Below are 20,633 nucleotides of genomic sequence, written 5' to 3'. Positions count from 1 at the left end.
TACCCCTTACCCTAACCATTACCCCTAACAATCACCCCTAACCCTAACCATTACCCCTAACAATTACCCCTAACCCTAACAATTGCCGCTAACCCTAACAATTACCCCTTATCCTAACCATTACCCCTAACAATTACCCCTAACCCTAACAATTACCCCTTACCCTAACCATTACCCCTAACAATTACCCCTAACAATTGCCGATAACCCTTACAATTACCCCTTACCCTATCCATTACTCCAACAATTACCCCTTACCCTAACCATTACCCCTAACAATTACCCCTTACCCTAACAATTAACCCTTACCCTAACCATTACTCCTAACAATTGCCTCTAACCCTAACAATTACCCCTAACACTAACATTTACCCCTTACCCTAACAATTAGCCATTACCCTAACCATTACTCCTAACAATTACCCTTTACCCTAACCATTACTCCAACAATTACCCCCTACCCTAACAATTACCCCTTACCCTAACCATTACCCCTTACCCTAACCATTACTCCTAACAATTGCCTCTAACCCTAACAATTACCCCTAACCCTAACAATTACCCCTAACTCTAACCATTACTCCTATCATTTACCCCTTACCCTAACCCTTACCCCTAACAATTAACCCTAACAATTACCCCTAAGCCTAATAATTACCCCTTACCCTAACCATTACTCCTAACAATTACCCCTAACCCTAACAATTACCTCTAACCCTATAAATTACCTCTAATCTTAACAATTACCCCTAACTTTAACAATTGCCTCTAACCCTAACAACTACTGTTAACCCTTACAAATACTGCTAACCCTAACAATAACCCCTAACCCTAACAATTACTGCTAACCCTAACAGTTACAATTTACCCCATCTCTTACCCTAACATTTAACCCTAGCCCTTAACCCAACCCTAACATGCAACTTTGGACACATAAAGTTTCCTGCACTTCTTTGATGTGAATTTGATATGACTTTAATGCGACTTGAGTGACAGAGAGTGTAAAGTCACTTCAAAGTTGCATCAAAGTTGCATTCCAAGAAAAGAACTGTCATAGTTTCCTATTAGCCCAAAAAAAAAAAAATGCATCAAAAATGCACCACTTGCGTTTTTGGTGTGGGTCCATTAAAGTCTATTACATGCAAAACACAATCTGCTGCAGGAAAAAATAAAGTCCCTGACCCTTTCCAAAAAATGCATCGGCCCAAAACGCACAGATGTGTAGTAGATCCATAGGAAGTCATGTTAAACGGACTGCAATGCGTTTATGCAGAACGCACAACAAACTAAAAAATGAATGGGTGTGATCCAAGGGTAAGGCAGGTTTTGTTTAGTTGCCTTTACATGCAGTTACATACTTTTTTATGCGTTTAGCACGTCTAATTGGATCCTGGATGTGCAGAATTCTAATTTCGCTAAACTGACCGCACGTAACCTAGGTAAACGCACAGCGTGAATGACATTCAGAAATGATTGCTTAAATATGTGTTTAGAAATGTCCTCTGAACGCATGTAATCGCAGGTTTGACGCTGCCATGAGAGCAGGAGGCGAGGGAAGATCCTTGGGGAGATTTCCTCTCACTTCCTGTTGCCTCTCCAAGACAGCAAATCTCCCTGGCAGGTCACAGACAACACGCGATAACCTGGTAAAGGGCCCCTATCCAAAACTAAAAGAAGAAAAAAAGTTTTGGTTATTCATAAACTTTAATAGCAATACAACATAAATAGTGCTGATTGTACGGTGTGGTGACTTTGACCCTCCTGGCTTGGAATGCCCGGTGTGCACAGCGCCAGTTAGATGGCAGGGCTGGCAGATCATCTTTCCCAGGCTGAGGGTGTCAGTGGTTACCATGGCGATGTGTGCAGTCTGGCCCTCTCCCCATTCCATGCACAGTTTCTCCTCTGTCCTGCCTGCTGGGGGAGTGCCCTTTGTCAGTTCAGTCTCTCTCCTGAAGCTGCTGTGATCATTGCATGCAGACTGCTGACAGACACACACACACAATGACTACTCTCACCGTACACATCCTGATACTACTACTACTGCCTTTGTTGGGACAGGTAGAGTCCCTGACAAGGACCTTCTACATTGGCATTGTGGAGGAGGAGTGGGACTATGCCCCCTCTGGGAAGAATCTCATCACCGGACAGGACATATCCCAGGACAAGTAAGTGTGAATGCCATCTGTCACCGTGGGGGCTATGGGGACATCGCTGGTATTGGATTACATCTATGTACACAGCAAACAAAGGTAGGAGCGCTATGTGACAGCATATTTTTGGAGACGTATTTTGGTCCAAAAGACCAATTCTACCTTCTGGTACATTAAGAAAAACTATTCAATGATATGAACAGCTCTGTTAATAATTTATACACAGTTTTCTTTTCTTTTTTTGGGGTTTATTGAAATCGCATATAAAAAGTTACATAACATAAAAGAGTAGGTATCAATATTGTCATTGGAATAACAAAAAAAAAATTCCTTAAAGCCCCATACACACGATCAGATTATCGAACGATCTGTCATCCGTTTTTTGTGGCATGCTAGTCTGATGTGGAAAGTGAAGAGGTTATTTTCATACGAATTTTCCCGTACGACAGAATTCTACTTCAGAAGTGATGTCATGTGTTGGATTGTTTTGTATGTGTTCTTTCCTCTCTGAGCATGCCTAGTCTTGCCCTTAAGATTTTTTTCCGTACTAATGAGACGAAAATCGGACGTTGTATTACGGATGACAAAAATTATATAGGATTTTGTCAGCCGAAAAGTCGGAGTTGGCTATCGAAAGCACCATACTAACAAGCCGAAAATCGGCAGATCGGTCTTCAGACGAAATTTCCCTACAGATTTTCTTATCGTGTGTACGGGCCTTAAGGCTAAATAAAAGAATTTTTGTACGATTTTCGTATAGTCTGTACAGAACTTTCTACAGACGATTCAGAATTCTCATACAAAAATTCTCGAACTGACAAACTCCAAAATTCTTCCTCGTACGGGAAAAAAACGAACGATTTTTGTTTAATGTGTACTGTTTTCGTACGATTTTTGTACAAGAAAAATCAGAAAAGAAAGACTGTGCATGATCAGAAACAGTAAACAACAAAAAAAGCCTTTGTCGTACGAGAATTTTTGTACACATTTCCTTAAGAAGTTTCGTTCATCGGTTCCAATTTGCTGTGAAACAACGAGGAAAATCGGACAATCATTCACCTGATTTTCTTATAGTGTGTACCCCACTTTAGTATTCAAGTTTTTTTTTTTAAGCAATAATGTCACTTTTTATATTAGTAGATAATGAGTTGTGGAACATATGATTGTGACCGAGTTTTCTAATTCATTCTGCTGTGCTGTGCAGACTTTTAAAGTATCCATTGTGCTTAAAGGGTCAGTCCACCTTAAACAGAGATTTTAGTTACTGGGACTTTGGGAATAATAAAGTATTCTGTAGATGCTAGAGTTCAACTGGACTTGTCCTTAAAAAGGAAAGATTTGATTTGCTATAGGGAAGACGTAGCAGTACCCTGAAATAATATATATTTTGTCTTTAATTCCTACAAAAAAAAAAGCAATGCACTTCCTGACCTGCGATTGTGTCTAGGCACTCCTCTTTCAGTCTCATAGCTGAATATCTGCAAAATGTATACCTTAGTTTAAAGTGGGAGTAAAACTCCCATGGACATGGATAGGTAAACCCATAGTAAAGGCTTACTGTCAGGGGAAAAAAGTATTTGGTCCCCTGCTGATTTTGTATATTTGCCCACTGACAAAGAAATGATCAGTCGATATTTGTAAAGGTAGGTTTATTTTAACAGCGAGAGACAGAATAACAACAAAAATACAATTTCAAAAAAGTTATAAATTGATTTGCATTTTAATTAATGAAATAAGTATTTGATCCCCTATTAATCAGCAAGATTTCTGGCTCCCAGTTGTCTTTTATACAGGTAGCAAGCTGAGATTAGGAGCACTCCCTAAGGCTCCGTTCACATGTCAGCGTATGGATCGCGGGCAGAACCGCCGCGGTTCCGCCCGTGATCCGGAGATTGTTGCAAATCGCAGGATGCCTGTGCGTTGGCCGTGATTTGCAATAGCCCCCCAAACGCTGAGCGATATCCGCTCAGCGTTTGGGGGGCTATTGCAAATCACGGTAGCGCGATGTTACCGCGATTTCCACCTGCCGAATCGCGGTAACATCGCGCAAAAAAAATCGCGGGACACATTACGCCCAAAAAAGTACAAGAGCTTCTTTGGAGCATAATGCGTCCAGCGATTTTTTTTTGCGCGATGTTACCGCGATTCGGCAGGCGGAAATCGCAGCAACATCGCTCAGCGTTTGGGGGGCTATTGCAAATCACGGGCAACGCACAGGCGTCCCGCGATTTGCAATAATCTCCGGATCGCGGGCAGAACCGCTGCGGTTCTGCCCGCGAATCCATACGCTGACATGTGAACGGAGCCTTAGGGAGTGCTCCTAATCTCAGCTTGCTACCTGTATAAAAGACACCTGTCTATAGAAGCAATCAATCAGATTCCGCTCTCTCCACCATGGCCAAGACCAAAGAGCTGTCCAAGGATGTCAGGGACAAGATTTTAGGCCTACACAAGGCTAGAATGGGCTACAAGACTATTGTCAAGGAGCTTGGTGAGAGGGTAACAACAGTTGGTGCAAATATTCGCAAATGGAAGAAGCACAAAATAAATGTCAATCTCCCTTGGTCTGGGGCTCCCTGCAAGATCTCACCTTGTGTAGTTTCAATGATCATAAAAACGATGAGGAATCAGCCCAGAACTACACAGCAGAATGTTGTCAATGATCTTAAGGCAGCTGGGACCATAGTCACCAAGAAAACAATTGGTAACACACTACGCCGTGGAGGACTGAAATCCTGCAGTGCCCGCAAAGGTCCCCCTGCTCAAGAAAGCACATGTACAGGCCTGTCTGAAGTTTGCTAATGAACATCTGAATGATTCAGAGGAGAACTAGGTGAAAGTATTGTGGTCAGATGAGACCAAAATCAAGCTGTTTGGCATCAAACTCTCCATGTTTGCAGGAGGAGGAATGCTGCCTTTGACCCTAGGAACACCATGCCCACCGTCAAACATGGAGGTGGAAACATTATGCTTTGGGGATGTTTTTCTGCTAAGGGGACAGGACAACTTCACCGCATGAAAGGGACGATGGACGGGGCCATGTACCATCAAATCTTTGGTCAGAACCTCCTTCCCTCAGCTAGGGCATTGAAAATGGGTCATGGATGGGTTTTCCAGCATGACATTAACCCAAAACACCCGGCCAAGGCAACAAAGGAGTTGTTTAAGAAAAAGCATGTCAAGGTCCTGGAGTGGCCTAGCCAGTCTCCAGACCTTAATCCCATAGCAAATATGTGGAGGGAGCTGAAGGTTCGAGTTACCAAACGTCATCCTCAAAAGACCTGGAGAGAATCTGCAAAGAGGAGTGGGACAAAATCCCTCCTGAGATGTGTGCAAACCTGATGGCCAACTACAAGAAACATCTGACCTCTGTGATTGCCAACAATGGGTTTTGCCACCAAGTACTAAGTCATGTTTTGGCAAAGGACTCAGATACTTATTTCACTCATTAAAATACAAATCAATTTATAACTTTTTGAAAAGTGTTTTTCTGCATTTTTTTTGTTGTTCTGCTGTCTCTGTCTGTTAAAATACACCTACTATTAAAATTATAGACTGATCATTTCTTTGACAGTGGGCAAACGTATAAAATCAGCAGGGGACCAAATACTTTTTTCCCCTCACTGTAAGCCTTTACTATAGGCTTACCTATAGGTTAAAATTGTACATGGGAGTTTACTCCCACTTTAAGCTAAGGTATAAATTTTGCAGATATTCAGCTATGAGACTGAAGGCACAGGAGTGCCTAGACACAATTGCATATCAGCAGGGGATCCAATACTTTTTTCCCTCATTGTACCGATAGGTACTGTAAATATCTCCTAAACTTTTTGGAGATATTTACTTGCGAAGCTTCTGGTGACGTCACTAGTGCGTATGCTCTGCAGGAATGGCATACCGTGCTGTTCCTTCAGAGCCCTGTGCCATGAACAGCGGCTCCCATGCACATAAGTGATGCCGTAGTGGCTCGTCCAATCAAAGGCCTAGAGTCCGCCAACCCGGAAGGAAGACCGGGTGAAGAATGCAATAACTTTGCCATGCAGATTTAAAAAAAAAAAACTACGGTTTACTACCGCTTTAAAGCAGAACTTCCCCCTCCACACTGTACTACTGCTCACTGCTGCCCCCCCCCCTGTATACTGCTCACTGCCCCCCATATATTGCTGACTGCCCCCCCCACACTGTATACAGCTCACTGCTGCTCCCCCCATCTCTATACTGCCCACTGCCCCCCTCCACACTGTATACTGCCCACTGCTACCCCCCTGTATACTGCCCACTACCCTCTCCCCCATATATTGCTTCCCATGTATATTCCTCACTGCAACCCCCCACGCTGTGTACTGATCCCCCCACTGTATACTGGTCACTGCTTCTCCCTACTGTATACTGCCCCCTCCCCCATATACTGCTCCCTGTCCTCCCATTGTATACTACTTCCCCCATATACAGCTCATTGCCCCTCCATGTATCTGCTCACTGCTCCCCCTCCACTATATACTGCTCCCCATCCACACTGTATACTGCTTCCCCCACATTTTTTATTGCTCCCCCACTATATAATGTTTCACTGCCATAGCTTCAGGCGTCGCAATGGCGACCCCCGACCATGCTACAGGGGGCCCATGCAGCCTCCCTGTCACTAAGGGGGGCACCAGAGGGATGCTACAGAACCCCCAAAAATATTGCTAGCACCTCCATATACTGCTCACAGCTCCCCCTCCACACTGTATGCTGCCCCCTGTATACTGCTCACTGCTCCCTCCCCCCCCCACTGTATACTGCCCACTGCTTCCCACCACTGTATATTGCTCCCCCCCACTGTATATTGCTTCCCCCCTATACTGTATAATGCTTCAATGGCATCGCAATTGCAATCCCGGACCATGATGCAGGGGGCCTATGCAGCCTCCCTGTCAGTAGGGGCCGCACTGGGGGACGCTACAAAACCCCCAAAAATATTGCTAGCACCCATTGGCAGAACTACCAGGGTCGCAAAGGTCACACTTCCGACTTGGCCCTGGCATTCCACCACCGTGGGGGGCCCCGCTGCAGAAAATGTAAAAGGATCCCACATCTGATCCTTAATAAAGGGACCCACAGTAGGAATAAAGGGTCCCAGGAGCAGTGGGAAGGACCCCAGGACCAGAGGTCAGGGGAGACCATTATGGTTTCTTGCATCAGGGCCCTGAAGGTTCTAGTTATGTCTCTGCTCCTATCCATCTTCCATACTGAGATTAAATTACACACAGGTGGACTCTATTTACTAATTAGGTGACTTCTGAAGGTAATTGGTTCCACATTTTCAGTTAAGGGTATCAGAGTAAAGGGGGGTGAATACAAATGCACACCACACTTTTCAGATATTGATTTGTAAAAAAAAGTTTACAAACCATTCATTAATTTCCTTCCACATCACAATTATGTGCCACTTTGTGTTGATCTATCACATAAAATCCCCAATAAAATACATTTACGTTTTTGGTTGTAACATGACAAAATGTGGAACATTTTCAAGGGGTGTGAATACTTTTTCAAGGCACTGTATCTCCTCTCCTAGACAGAACGATACTCTTTAATCATGACCATCAGCACATACACTACAGTTTTTTTTAAATCTGAAATGTTCTTTTGTGAGATTTAGTTATAAATGTATACATTAAATTTATCGTACCAATCTTAACAATCTACCTTGCTCCCCTTTTCTTCTAAACTCCTTGAACGCCTGGTCTACAACCAACTGAGTGACCACCTCATTAAGAATAACCTTCATAATCCCCTTCACTCTGGATTTCGCCCTCAACACTTCACGGAAACTGCTCTTTTAAAACTCATAAATGACTTACTAACAGCAAAAAGAAATAGAATAAATAAAATACAGATGTGAATTGGTCCAAACTGAATGGTCCCAATCACATCTAATAAAATTGATGGACTTTGAAGGATGTGAAGGTGCAATATTAGTAGTTTAGCAGCCAAGACAGGACATATATAAAAAATAATAATATTTTATTAGTTTAAAATTAAAATTCACTGATCAAATGATCAAACAATGTATACACTGGTACGGTCATATTAATACAAATAGTTGATCCTCAATTAGACAAGGTCAGTCAAGTTTGACCAGGATGTAAAAGGTCCGACGCGTTTCGCTTGAACATTTGAGTTCGAAATCTGCTTCCTCAGAGACCCTTTTCAGGACCAGAAAACAATGTTGTATAGATAAACTGACACATTTATGCGGATCGGGCCAATGATCGCCCCAATGGACCTCTGCAGGTGGCCGCAGGCAACCAACGGTAGAGGATTCCCAGGAATTCCAAGGTACCTCAAAAAGGGAGGTGCTGAGTCCCCTTCACAGGGTTAAGATAATTGCGTCAAATATATAGAATGATGACTGGAGGGCTATGGCAGAAGCCAGTGCCTTGCATGAGGACCAAAAAGGCCACTCAACGGAATCTTGCACATGCCACTCCAGTATACGTTCCAAGGGCCCGGTGTCACAGTATCTCCTGAATGATCGGCGGCAGCAAAAAGCAATATTCTGTACTCCTACCTCTGGATCTTTCAGGCTGCCTTTGATACGGTTGACCACCCCCTCCTCCTCAAAAAACTGCACTCCTTTGGTCTCTGTGACCGTGCTCTTCACTGGCTGTCATCCTACCTATCACACCTCACTTTCAGTGTCACTTACAGTTCTACTTCCTCCTCTCCTCTTCCGTTCTCCGTCTGGGTCCCCTAAGGTTCTGTTCTTGGACCTCTCTTATTTTCAATCTACACCTCCTCACTGGGTCAGCTGTTAGCCTCCCATGCCTTTCAATATCATTTCTATGCTGACGACACCCAAATCTATCTCTCCACCCCTCAGCTCACTCCATCAGTCTCCATCACTACTTTACTAACAGACATATCTGTCTGGATGTCACACCACTTCCTCAAACTCAACTTTTCCAAAACTGAGCCCTTAATATTCCCTCCCCCAGGTGCCTCTTCCCTGACTTCTCTGTCAAGAGCAATGGCATAACCATCCACCCATCCCCACATGCCAGGGTGTTAGGTGTTATCCTGGAATCTGAACTCTCCTTTTAGCCCCACATCGAACCACTTTCCAAGGCTTGCCACCTCAACCTCCGCAACATCTCTAAAAATACATTCCTTCCTAACCAATGAAACCACAAAGCTCCTTATCCACTCCCTGCTTATCTCTCGCCTCGACTACTGCAACTCCCTTCTCATTGGCTTACCTTTTAAATAGGTTATCCCCCCTTCAGTCCATCATGAATGCTGCTGCCAGACTTATCCACCTTACAAACCGCTCAGCATCAGTTAGCCCTCTCAGCCAATCCCGACATTGGTTCCCACTCACCCAAGGAATTGAATTCAAAATACTAATAACTTACAAATCTATCCACAACTTAGCCCCCAGCTACATCACTAGCCTAGTCTCAAAATACCAACCAAGTCATCCTCTCTGTTCCTCCCAAGACCTCCTGCTCTCTAGTTCCCTCGTCACCTCCCATACTTACCGCCAGGACTTCTCCCGAACCTCTCCCATCCAATGTTCCCTTTAAGGTTCGCGCATGCGCGGACGCGCAGTGTAAATTAAGGTCCCACGCAAGCACCTATTCAGACCGCGCAGCCGCAGACATGGCGGCCTGGGAGCAGAGTGTGCGCCCCGAGAGCACGCCCATTGTGTGACAATAGCGAAAGAAAATTCGCTATTGTCATATGGATCCTCCTCCTGGCCAATCAGGGAGCGGGTCCTCCAGCTTCCTGATTGGCCGAAAGGCCAACCCCATGCCATTGGCCGAGGAGGAGGCGACGGGAGGACTGAGGAGATGCGGGAAGCGGGGACTGAACTGAAGAGAAGCTGCCGTGGCCCCTGACCGTGAGGTAAGTGCACGGACGGGAGGAGACGTGGGGAGTTGGGACTGAAGAGAAACTGCCGTCAGGTAAGTGCACTGGTCTCGCGGGGGGAACGCTGGCATCTCTGCATTGAAAGGTGGCACACTGGCATCTCTACATTGAAAGGTGGCACGCTGGCATCTCTACATTGATTGGGGGAAATGCTGTGGCACTCTACATTGATTGGGGGCAATGCTGTGGCACTCTGCATTGATTGAGGGCAATGCTGTGGGCACTCTGCATTGATTGGGGGCAATGCTGTGGGCACTCTGCATTGATTGGGGGCAATGCTGTGGGCACTCTGCATTGATTGGGGGAAATGCTGTGGGCACTCTGCATTGATTGGGGGCAATGCTGTGGCACTCTGCATTGATTTGGGGCAATGCTGTGGGCACTCTGCATTGATTGGGGGCAATGCTGTGGGCACTCTACGTTGATTGGGGGCAATGCTGTGGGCACTCTGCATTGATTGGGGACAATGCTGTGACACTCTGCATTGATTGGGGGCAATGCTGTGGCACTCTGCATTGATTAGGGGCAATGCTGTGGGCACTCTGCATGGATTGGGGGCACGCCGGTCACTCTGCATTGACGTCCCCCCCAGCGGGCCACAGAAAAATGATCAAACGTTGACCGGTCCACGGCGATAAAAAGGTTAAGGAGCAATGCGCTCAGAAATTTTTTTATTTGCTCAGCACTGTAAAAAAATTAGAGGGAACATCCTTTGTAATTCCTTACCCCAATCTATCCGACTATCTCCAACTCTATCCAGTTTTAGGCCATCCCTAAAAACGTTTCTCTTCAGAGAAGCCTATCCTGCCCTCGCCTAACAACTGTTCTTTTATTCTCTTCATCAGCTCATCCCCCACTGTTATTACCTTTTGTATCACTTGACCCTCCCTCTTAGATTGTAATCTTGAGGTTCTGTATCATGCTTTCCTATGGGTGGTGGTAAATAAGCATTGCTCTGAAACATAACATCTCTTTGCTGATCTCCTCCTCTTATGTGAAAGAAGACCTGTCATGAAAATGAAAACCATATTGTTGTTCAGCATATGGAAAAGGAAGGGGTGGAGAACATAGGCAGCTGGAGCAAGCATTGAATGAAAAGTAATGAGGAATCACAGGGGTTAGCTTTGGAAGTCTTGCAGTGCTGGGGTCCTCCTGGGCTCAAATTACGGGACATTATGTGAGTGCAGCGTGTATATTCATATATACTCCAACTCTCCGAGGTACTCCGGTGCAAAATATTTTAACATGGCGGAGGTGGTTGGTTGTTGTCAAGTAATTTCCAGTTACAATATGGCATTTATGGGCAACCAGCCGATGTCTGGGCAGCCCGATTAACAGGCGCTTCCAGGGACAATACAAATTACCTGGGACAGGCTCCAATTTCCAGGGTCTGTCCCAGGAAAAAAGGGACAGTTGGCAAGTATGTTAGTGGTGGCAGGCCGGGTGCAGCCCATTGGCCGTATGTTGCCGACTCCTGATGCAAGTAAATCAGTTTCACTGGGGAATTACCCGGTCTATAGATATTCTGTATTGCTAAATGTAATAAGATATGACTGTACCTGTACTTCATTTTAGATAATATGGTATAATGTACATGGACTGCCTGTAACATTATTTTTTATGTTTTCTGTGGTTTGTTTACTTTCTTTAATAAACTTATACCTGATTAAAAAAAAAATACAGCAGATGTCAATCACCGGGTGCTGGCCAATGGTCCGGTGATTGTCATAAATTTACACAGGACAGGGCTAGGCCTATGTAAACAAGGCAAAGCCTTGTGGGCAAGATGGCCACCACTCGACTCTATGCCCTTGGAGGACAAGAGCGACGTCAAACGTCACGTCACGTCCGCCCAACAACCTTAAAGGGCCAATTTTTTTTTTTTGGGGGGGGGGAGGGGGGCGGAAATCACATTTTTTTTTTTTTTTTTGACCCCAGATCTTACATTAAAGAGGTCCTGTCCTGCTTATTTCTAATACAAGAGATGTTTACATTCCATGTAATAGGAATAAAAGTGATCAAAACAGTGTAAAAAAATGTAAAATAAATAAGGAAAACATTTTTTAAAGTGCCCCATCCCTCCAAACTCGCGCGCAGAAGCAAACTTATTTGCAAGTTGCAACCACGTATGTAAACGGTGTTCAAACCACACATGTGAGTTGTCGCTGCGATCGTTAGAGGGAGAAAAATAATTCTAGCCCCAGACCTCCTATGTCACTCTAAACTGGTAACATGTGGAAATTCTTTAAGCGTCGCCTATGGAGATTTTTAAGTACCAAAGTTTGTCGTCATTCCAACGAGCGTGCACAATTTTAAAGCATGACATGTTAGGTATCAATTTACTTGGTGTAGCATTATTTTTCATAATAAAGAAAAAATTTGGGATAACTTTACTGTTTTCATATTTTTTTATTTAAAAAAATTTATTTTTTTCCCAAAAAATATACGTTAATAAGACTGCTGCGAAAGTGATATAAAGTATTGCAACGATCTCCATTTTATTCTCTAGGGTCTCTCCTAAACAAATATATATATATACTGTATATATATACTATATATATATATATATATATATATATATATATATATATCTCTATATGGAGATACTGTATATATATATATATATATATATATATATATATATATATATATATATATAAAATGTTTGTTGGAGGTTCTAAATCATTTTCTAGCAAAAACTACTGATTTTTACTTGTAAACAACAAGTTTCAGAAATAGGACTAGACCTTAACCACTTAAGCCCCGGAGGATTTGGCTGCTAAAGGACCAGGGTTTTTTTTGCGATTTTTTACTGCGTGACTTTAACGGACAATTGCGCGGTCGTGCGACGCTGTACCTAAACGAATTTGACGTCCTTTTTTTCCCACAAACAGAGCTTTCTTTTGGTGGTATTTGATCACCTGTGCGATTTTTTGATCACGCGCTATAAACAAAAAAAGAGCGTAAATTTTGCAAAAATAACAATATTTTTCACATTTTTTTATATGAAATTCCCCCAAAAAAAAAGTAAAAATCAAAATTTTTCAACATTTTTCGGCCAATTTGTTTTACGCTACCTATGTTTGGTAAAAAAAATCGCAAAAAGCGTATTTTGATTGGTTTGCGCAAAAGTTATCGCGTTTACTAACAAAGGGAAAGATTTTTGTCATTTTTGGTGTTTTTTTTTTTAACGCGTAATGGCGGCGATCTGCGATTTTTTTTCGGTACTGCGACATTGCGGCGGACAGATCGGACCCTTGACTGACATTTTCGACACTTTTGGGGGTACCAGTGACATTACTGCAGTAATCAGTGCTATACATATGCACTGTTACTGCAAAAATGACACTGGCAGGGAAGGGGTTAACTTTATTGGACAGGGAGGGGTTAAGTGTGTCCTAGGGGCGTGATTCTAACTGTGCAGGGACATTCCTATTGGTGTAAAAGCAAAGATCAACCGTTCTACATAGTAGAACGGACAGATCTTCACTTTTACACAGGGAGAACTGACAGGCAGCTTGTTTACACAAGCTGCTCTGTCTTTCTCCCTTCACAGGAGTGATCGCAGTGTGACTGGCGGACATCGAGTCCGCCGGTCACACGCACTGACTTGTCTGTGAACGAGCCGCGGCGGGCCCGCGATAGGCTCGCAAGTCAGTGACAGGCGAGTGACGTACCGATACGTCACTCTGCCTGGCCGGGGCTGACCGCCGCAGTATGTAGTCGTGCGGCGGTCGGCAACCGGTTAATGTTCACACCATATGCATAAAGGTTCATGCACACAGATGCATTTGCCCCCTACAGCATAAAAACGGGCGCATTGTTTGGCCAGCAGCCTGTCAAAATGAATGACAGGCTGTAATATACATTGGCGGTATGCACATCCTAATGGTACTTGCGTACAGGGCCATATGCATACAAGGTTTTAGGCCCCTAATGCAGAAAGTCAACATACGGGTCGTATGTCCCTGTACACCCTGTATGCGAGTACTGCTCAGATATGCATAAAGTCGCAATGCATTTCAGCCTGTCATTGATTTTGATAGGCTGCTGGCAGCAGGCTGTATGCACCACCTGTTACACCTGGGTTCTTATATTTTATGCTGTATAGAAAAATGCATACCTGTGCATGATACCTTGGGGTGTGCTGGGCAGACTTGTTCATCACAGTCCTAACCCATAGCCAGGGCACATTGTCTTGTGTCCAGGGTCGCCATCAGGGGGGTATGGGCAGTACACTTGTAAGGGGTTTGAGCTTTCAAGGAGGCCTCGGCACGCACCCAGCCTGTGGGCCCCCAAAATCATTTGGTCTGGGCCCCGTGCCGCTGAGTCTGTGGCTGACTCAGCTGAACTGTCAGAATGGAGCAGATGTTTCCTGTAAAGTTCCGGCTCCATCCTCACAGTCTGAGTGAGTCACAGACGGAGTGATATCAAATGCACTCGGCCTGTGAGGAGACTGGCCAAGATACAGGAAGCATCTTCCTCCAGTGCAGCGCTGCTCCTGAGTACAGCATTACCAGCAGTACCAGCCTGAGCCAGCATTACCCACAGCAGTATCAGTCTGCAGTACCAGCCCGAGCCAACAGTACCCCCAGCAGTACCAGCCAGCAGTACCCGACAGCAGTACCCACAGCACAGTACCAGCCAGCAGTACCCACAGCATTACCAGCCAGCAGTAACCACCAGCAGTACCAGCCAGCAGTATCCACCAGCAGTACCAGCCAGCAGTAACCACCAGCAGTACCAGCCAGCTGTACCCACCAGCAGTACCCGCCAGCAGTACCAGCCAGCAGTACTCACCAGCAGTACCCGCCAGCAGTACTAGCCGGTAGTACCAGCAAGCAGTACCACCCAGCTGTACCCACCAACAGTACCCACCAGCAGTACCCACTAGCAGTTATTTTCAAAACTTACCACCGTAAAGAATCGACTGCGCTCCAGACTGACCAACACAAACCTGGAAAACCAGTTGCGAGTAGCAACATCATTAATGCCAGCTAACATCAAACACCTCACCAAAGAGAAGCAGTTCCAGCCATCACATTAGGGGTGAGTTAATTAAATGTTTGTCCAAATATAACAGGCTAATTTTTAAGTTGATGATTTGTACGGCCCCCGAGTGATGGTGTAAATATCCAAAAGGCCCTTGGCAGAAAAAAGGTTTCCTACCCCTGCCCTACAGAATCAGTGGTGATTAATTTTACTGGCACACCGCCTCAACCCCCCCCCCCCTGCTCGCGCGGCGACAGCAAAAGAGATGAGCATGCAGGGGAACCTGACCAGCTCGCTCCGCTTCGTTTCCTGCTGAGGCGGAGCCTGCTGCTACAAGGATAGTTAATATTCATCTAATTGGGCAGCACTCAGGCAGAGGGTGAGGTCAGCTGGTCAATGGGGGAAGTGGCCCCAGCCCTCGCAGGTGCCTGGAGCAGATACGAGATAGCAGGGTAAGACAATGATCAAATTTTATGTGTGCAGCGATGTGCTGCTGCTGTGCCATTTTTGCTGTTGATTGGATTAACTTTATTTATTCTCCTCAGGTGGGACAAGCTCGCCCCCTAGCCTCCTGAGAGCGAGCGACGTAGAGCTACGTCGGTTCGCCCAGGAGCGGCTGCCTGCTGCAGTAAATCTGTGGCGGGCGGTCGTAAAAGGGTTAAGACTGAATTCAAGAAATAGATTTTATAGCATAGTTACACTGGTTCAGCTTGAACCAATGTAAGTAAAGTGAAGAATCACTGAAGTAGAGACCACTACTACAGTTGTCCTCACTATCTTCCGGGTCCCGTGCCAAGTGGCTGCTCTGCTGCATAGTGAGCACCAGGGAATCACTGTCATGAGTGTGTGCACTCCTGCTCCATCATAGCTGCTGGTTCCACCATCCTTGTTTTGGCTGTGCCATTTTCCTTGTCTGTCTGTCCACCTGCAAGGTGATTGATTGTGGCCAGTTTTTAGGTGGAGACCAAACCTGATTTAAGCCTGCCAAGCCTGCAGCCTCCTTCTTGTATACTGCATTTGCAAGAGAAGTTCCAGGCTCCCTGTTTGTCTGTCCTGCTCTGCTAGATTGGATTCCCTCATTGACGACCTGGGATCAGATATCGACTACTCTCTGAACTCAGCCTGGCTTTTGACTAGGATTTGTCCCTAACTATTCTGACCCTTGCCTGGCTTGTATCTGAACTGTCATTAAACCTCTCTGCCATGCCTGCCCCAGCATGGTAGCAAGACACTATAGCATTGTGTATAACTCCTGGGGGCAACCGAGTCCTGTGTTAGGGGTAAGCGTGACAGACACCAGTCACAGAATGCTTTGTATTTTTCTTAATAAAGACATTCTCTGATTGGACTAGCTGCAGATTGTGATGTCACCACCCCGCCTCCCAACCTTGCCTGATTAAAGGACGCTTTGCATTTATTTGACAGAATCTAAAATGTCCTGTGAATAGCACCCATGCTGAGTGGTAAATCCCCTGTGGCTACTTTGCAGCAGGGCAGCTATTCAGCACAGGACCAGGAAGATAGTGGTGATCACTGTAGTAGTGGAGACTACCAAAGTGATTCTCCACTCCCACAGGAGTTGTCTGGATATGGAAAATGCATACTTACATACATACACAGTAGATAAGGTTGAATAAAGACAATAGTCCATCCAGTTCAACCTGTATATGAGTGTCGATAATCATTTCCCATATCCCTGTATTTTGTGCTCATGCAGGCACCACCAATTGTGGAAGAGAGTTCCACATCCTTATTGCCCTGACAGTGAAAACACCCCTATGCAGCTTAAGTTTAAACTGCTTCTCCTCCAATCTCATTATGTGGCCCCGTGTCCTCTTACACTCCCTGATACTGAATTGTTTTTTCCCACGCTGGGCTCACCATTGAGGTATTTGTATAATAGTATCATATCTCCTCTCAAGCGTCTCTTCTCCAGGAAGAATATGTTTAATGCTCGTAGTCGTTCCTCGTAATTAAAGTCCTCCAGCCCCCTTATTATTTTTGTTGCCCTTCTCTGTACTCTCTGCAGTTCCAGTACATCTTTCCTGAGGACCGGGGACCAGAACTGGATTAAATACTCCAGATGTGGCCATTACATCGTACTAAACTGGACTAATGTAGCCACGCTACAAAATCCATACCAGGAATTCATCTTTAACCACTTCCAGCCAGGGCTATAGCCAATATACAGCTACATTGTGGCTCTCCAGTTCTGGGAGGGTGTATCTGGACTGTGTTTTGAGTATCTGCCTGGACCTTTTAGGATGTTATCAGTCATGAATATTGGTGTAACCCGTGCGTGGCTATTGGGCACTCGAACAATCCAGCTTCAGAGATCTTTCATGCACCCTTCCTCATTTTGCTTTGAAGCCTGCAGGCTCCTTTCATGAAGGATGACCCACAGACAAAAGACAAAGCTCTACTCACTATATATTATTACAGCTGCTCATGGAAATGTGGCTTCTGGATGGGCAGAAGATATTAAAGTGAAACTTTACCCATAACAACTTGATAAATAAAATAAGGTTCTTTAGCAAGGAACATACATTCCACATTAATAATTATGCTGCCAAAATTAGTGTGTGCTGTAAATTGCCTCATGTTTCTTCTTGCTGCAGATTGCCATTTTGCTGAAGCCCAGAGCCCCTGAACAGCTGTAAATCAAAAAGTGGAACTAAACCCATCAATTTAACAGTTTAAAAAAACAGTTACATTCCTGGAATGCCGGTATTGCTAACTGTCTCATTTGCTTGTGCTCTCAGCCAAACTGTCAAACCATTAAATGGCTGGTGTCAGAACTGATCACATGGGCAGCACCATGGCAGTTACAGATCAAACAGAAGCAAATTCCTTGGCTGTAAAGAATAGGAGGGTTTAATTCCGCTGTCAGCAGATCATCCTCTACAAATTCAGCAGGTGCTTAAAAATGCCTAAAATGGGAGTTCAACTGAGCATGTGCAGAGCAGGGTAAGACAGTGTAATACTGGATTTTAAACAGTATAGACACTTATTTTTAATGTTTTACAAAGCTATACCCAGGGCCGGTGCTAGACTATTTTACGCCCTAGGCAAGACCAGCTACTTGCGCCCCCCCCCAAAAAATATAAAAAGGGAAGGGGTTAAAAACTCCTCTATGTCATACCCAGTGACCCTGATCTGATGGCTCCTCTATGTTATGCTGTCATACCCAGTGACCCCCATATTCCTCCATGTCACGCCTGGGGACCCTAATGTCCCTCTTTGCCACACCAAGGGATACGATGATCCTCCATGTTACACCAGGGGCACCTGATGTTCCTCCATGTCATACCCAGAGACCCTGATGTTTTTCCATGTCACACCTGGGGACCCTGATGTTCCTCCATGTCACACCTGGGGACCTCAGTCCCCCATGGCACACCCAGGGACCCCAATTCCTGATTGCACACCTGGTGACCCCAAAACCCTGTTACACCCGGTGACCCCTATCCCCCATGGCACACTTGGTGACCCTGATTCCCTTTCACACCAGGGAACCTCCATGTCACACCCAGGGACCCTGATCCCCTGTTCTGGGGACACTTACTGGGCGGTATGAAGAGAGTGGCCCGCACTCTGCCCTCCTTCACCATGATCCTGCTGATTCCTTCTTCTAGGATGCTCCTCTTCTGGACCACAGTGCTCACCACAGCTCCAACCGGCTCCTGGTGAAGGGAGAAGCAGCAGTCCGAGAACTCTGCACATCCCTAATCCCAAACCTCCTCAGACCATTCCAGTGCCTCGTTGTTTCTGCTCCAGTAAAGGTGCCACCCTCCAGTGCTAAGCTTGGGGTCAGGTTCAGCTCTTCTCCGCTCCCTGCTTAATACCGACCAAGGGAAATGAACGGCTGCAGTGCAGAGGGTCACTTCCTGCCCAGGGTTTACACCATTCAGCTCCAGCCAAAGAGGATCATCATGCAGGCAGCACTCCTGTGGGCTCCCTTCCTGCCTCTTGCCCCCCCCCCCCCCCAACAGTGGTGGAAAGCCAGGGCCTGGTAGTTTAGCCACTGCCCCAGACACCTGGCATCTTCCTCTGTCCATTCTTCCTCCCCCACTGCCGCCCCCTCCCCTCAGCTCACAAGGATCATTCATGATGGACAGAGAGTGCCAACTCATGGCTGGGTCCCTAGGTTGCAATGCGCCCTAGGTGGCTGCCTAGTTTGCCAAGTGGAAGCACCGACCCTGGCTATACCTGCAAAAGGGGCCAGCCTGAAGTGCTCTAACAGAACTTAATTTTCTGACTAAAATTCCACTTTAACTCAGATTTTATAAACTGATATGTGAATACTGGAACAAAAACAACTAGTGCATAAGTGGAGTTTTGCCCTACCCCATTAGGTTGTAAGCTCTTCTGAGCAGGGCCCTCTTAATCCTCTTGTATTTTATTGTATTGTAACTGTATTGTCTCCCTTTTATATTGTAAAGCACTGCGTAAACTGCCGACGCTATATAAATCCTGAATAATAATAATACAGCAACGAAATAACTAACTTTGTTGGTTTTGTGAGTGACAAAAAGGGTAATAATGTTACTTATTGTGTAGCCCAGCTGGTTACTGCTGTTGTCTTTTAGTGCTTGGGCTGATTCTCACCTCAGACACCATCTATATGGAGTTTGTATGGATTTCTCTACCATGATACTTGATACTATCTTCCCACAGGCCAAAAGCACAAAGGCAGACTATTAATAATATTATGCTCTGAATTGTTGAATATATCCTACATGTTAGTCATAATTGCACCACACCTTAATTAATTAATGGTCATAACAAAGTCTTACATTAATGGATTATTTAAAAGAGACCTTCCCAATAATCAGTCAATCACTACTGAATGTATTATGATGAATCTGTCTGATACATCTAGGTCATTGAGATAAGAAGCAAAGCATTCTGCCTTTACTCTGTGGACATTTAAATCCATGCAAGGGTATCTAACAGTTAAAGAAATTGTAAATGATCAACAAACAGTTTAAAAAAGAAATGAAAGGCAAAACATTTTTGTAAAGTAAAAAAAAAACATTAAAAATACCCCTTTTCACTTTTTTTTTAATAAGTGATCACATTACCTCTGTTCACAGCTGCATAAGAGCTGAGGGAGGAGAAGCAGCAGTACACTGAGCTTCCCAGTGAATGGCTTTGCAGTGGGGGCGTGTCAGCACAAGTCTGATCATTGGAGGAGAGTACACTGAGTTCCCGGCATAGCTAGAGAATTGATCATGGTGTGCTCTCCTGCTTAGTGTGGTCAGTTTTTAAAAGGAAAGCAGAGGGACTGACAGGAACACCAGGGATTTCACATAAAGGAAGCAAAGGAGAACAGGATATTTTCTCATACCAGTACATGGTACAGCAGGCACATATCAGGAAAATGAAGCATTGGGGCAGCAAACAATTTAACTAAAGCTGACCATACACTGATATAAATGGTGGCAGTTCAGAAGTCCAATTTTCAATCAATCAATGTGTGGATGTCCCTGCTTGAGAGAAGTCAGTGGATCCTGCTGTCAGAATACAATGTAAAAAGCACAAGGCACAAGGTCTTGGGCCACTCACAACCAG

General features: G+C 45.0%; 1 protein-coding gene across 1 annotated transcript in view; it reads left to right on the top strand.

Annotated features, from left to right (window-relative positions):
- Nucleotides 1-2,001: 2,001 nt before the first annotated feature.
- HEPHL1 (hephaestin like 1) overlaps nucleotides 2,002-20,633 on the top strand; it is a gene marked incomplete at its 5' end in the record, with an annotated part of 187,132 nt that continues 168,500 nt past the window's right edge. Inside the window, one exon of the mRNA XM_082246441.1 lies at nucleotides 2,002-2,165. Coding sequence (XP_082102567.1) covers nucleotides 2,002-2,165 — 164 coding nt within the window. The remainder of the gene's footprint in view (nucleotides 2,166-20,633) is intronic.

Source organism: Pelophylax lessonae (genome assembly GCF_965119305.1).
Source record: "Pelophylax lessonae genome assembly, chromosome: 2".
NCBI classification, from domain to species: domain Eukaryota; kingdom Metazoa; phylum Chordata; class Amphibia; order Anura; family Ranidae; genus Pelophylax; species Pelophylax lessonae.
This window is presented reverse-complemented; position numbering and strand designations above follow the sequence as displayed.